The 1,330-nt window shown below is 43.0% G+C and overlaps 1 protein-coding gene across 1 annotated transcript in view; it reads right to left on the bottom strand.

Moving 5' to 3' along the window:
- LOC106522219 (phosphofurin acidic cluster sorting protein 2) overlaps positions 1 to 1,330 on the bottom strand; it is a gene marked incomplete at its 3' end in the record, with an annotated part of 79,345 nt that continues 78,015 nt past the window's right edge. Inside the window, 2 exon segments of the mRNA XM_014015143.1 lie at positions 1 to 260; positions 998 to 1,111. Coding sequence (XP_013870597.1) covers positions 145 to 260; positions 998 to 1,111 — 230 coding nt within the window.

The following is a 1,330-nucleotide window of genomic DNA, read 5'->3' as shown; positions in this document are numbered from 1 at the left end:
ACATCAAAAACATCAAAACGAACGACATGAAGTTTGAACACGTAGTGAGTCTGTAAGATTTCCACAGGAAAACTCTTTCCTTCCCATTCTCTGGAGTCTCTCAGGCGGGGCAGGACCGAGGGCGGGGAGACGAGTGGGGCGGGGTCACATCGGCTTCGTGTACCCGAAGATCCCCACCGGGAAGTGCTTCACGTGCGTCGGCCACTGGGCGGCGAGCTGGAAAAACTTGACGTCGTTCCACTCCACGCCGTCGATGGTAACTGAGGAGGAAACAGAAACGGTCAGAGACGAGGCCAGGCCAGTTTGTGGCGGCCATGTTGCTAAGTGCTACTCTTAGCCTCGTGCTTTTACTTAAACAATACTTTTCTTTCTAATCTGGAAATATTTAAACCCATCTCAGTACTTAGACACAAATATTTTTGTTTAGTCTTTACACTAWTTCATTATTTAGAATCTTTAAGCTGATTGTTATTTAAATAATTATTTTCAGTTTGCTGGTTTAAGCTGTGATTTACAGTAARGACAACAAACTAGACCAAAAATGAGGTATCAGTGTTGTAATCATAACTTTTGCTTTGATTCTTAAGTTTTTCACATTTCTAAATAGTCCGTCTAATCTGTTTTTCTAACTTAGAAGACAGCCATAAAATAAATAAAATAAAAATACTTTACAACATCTGCGATTGATGGCCAGAACTCAATGCTCACATATAAAAATACTCATTGAAGAGCAGATAATAACATTTCATGATAAACAAAGGGCTCCTTGGTTGAGTTTATTTTAATTATTTTTATTGAAAAAAAAATGGTCTGCTGCATCTCTGGCAGTATCCTACTAACGTCCCAGTAGCACCTAGCAACATGGCGGCACAAGTTCTCGTCTGTTTTGCATTTGTCGTTTTGGAAAATGAACAGTAGGTGGCAGCACAGCTTTGATTTATACCACTCTGTGTGTGGGTGTGTGGGTGTGTGTGTGTGTGTGTGTGTGTGTGCTCACCTCTCAGCATGGTGTGCTGGTGCTTGGCTGTGCAGATCAACCTGCTGATCCCGTCGATCACTTGGCTCTTAGAGTCCAGCTCTTTCTCCTTGGGCTTCTTGCTGAGAAAAATCACTGGAAGAAAAGAAYGAGGGATGAGCCGAGAGGAAACTGACTAACAAAACCTTCACCAGAGTCCAGGAGCTGCATCTGAGACGGTCAGAGACCAGCTGGTGGACCGCATCGGCTCCAGATTCTCAAAACATTAGCAGGCGGCAGTGTTGCCAGGTGGGAAATGTTGAATTATCGTATCAGCAGCTCAAAATTATCGTATTTTCAGGAAAATTATCGTAC

The sequence above is a fragment of the Austrofundulus limnaeus genome, unplaced genomic scaffold (assembly GCF_001266775.1).
Source record: "Austrofundulus limnaeus strain Quisiro unplaced genomic scaffold, Austrofundulus_limnaeus-1.0 Scaffold123, whole genome shotgun sequence".
NCBI classification, from domain to species: domain Eukaryota; kingdom Metazoa; phylum Chordata; class Actinopteri; order Cyprinodontiformes; family Rivulidae; genus Austrofundulus; species Austrofundulus limnaeus.
The sequence above is the reverse complement of the archived record's forward strand: the minus strand, read 5'-3'. Positions and strand labels throughout refer to the sequence as shown.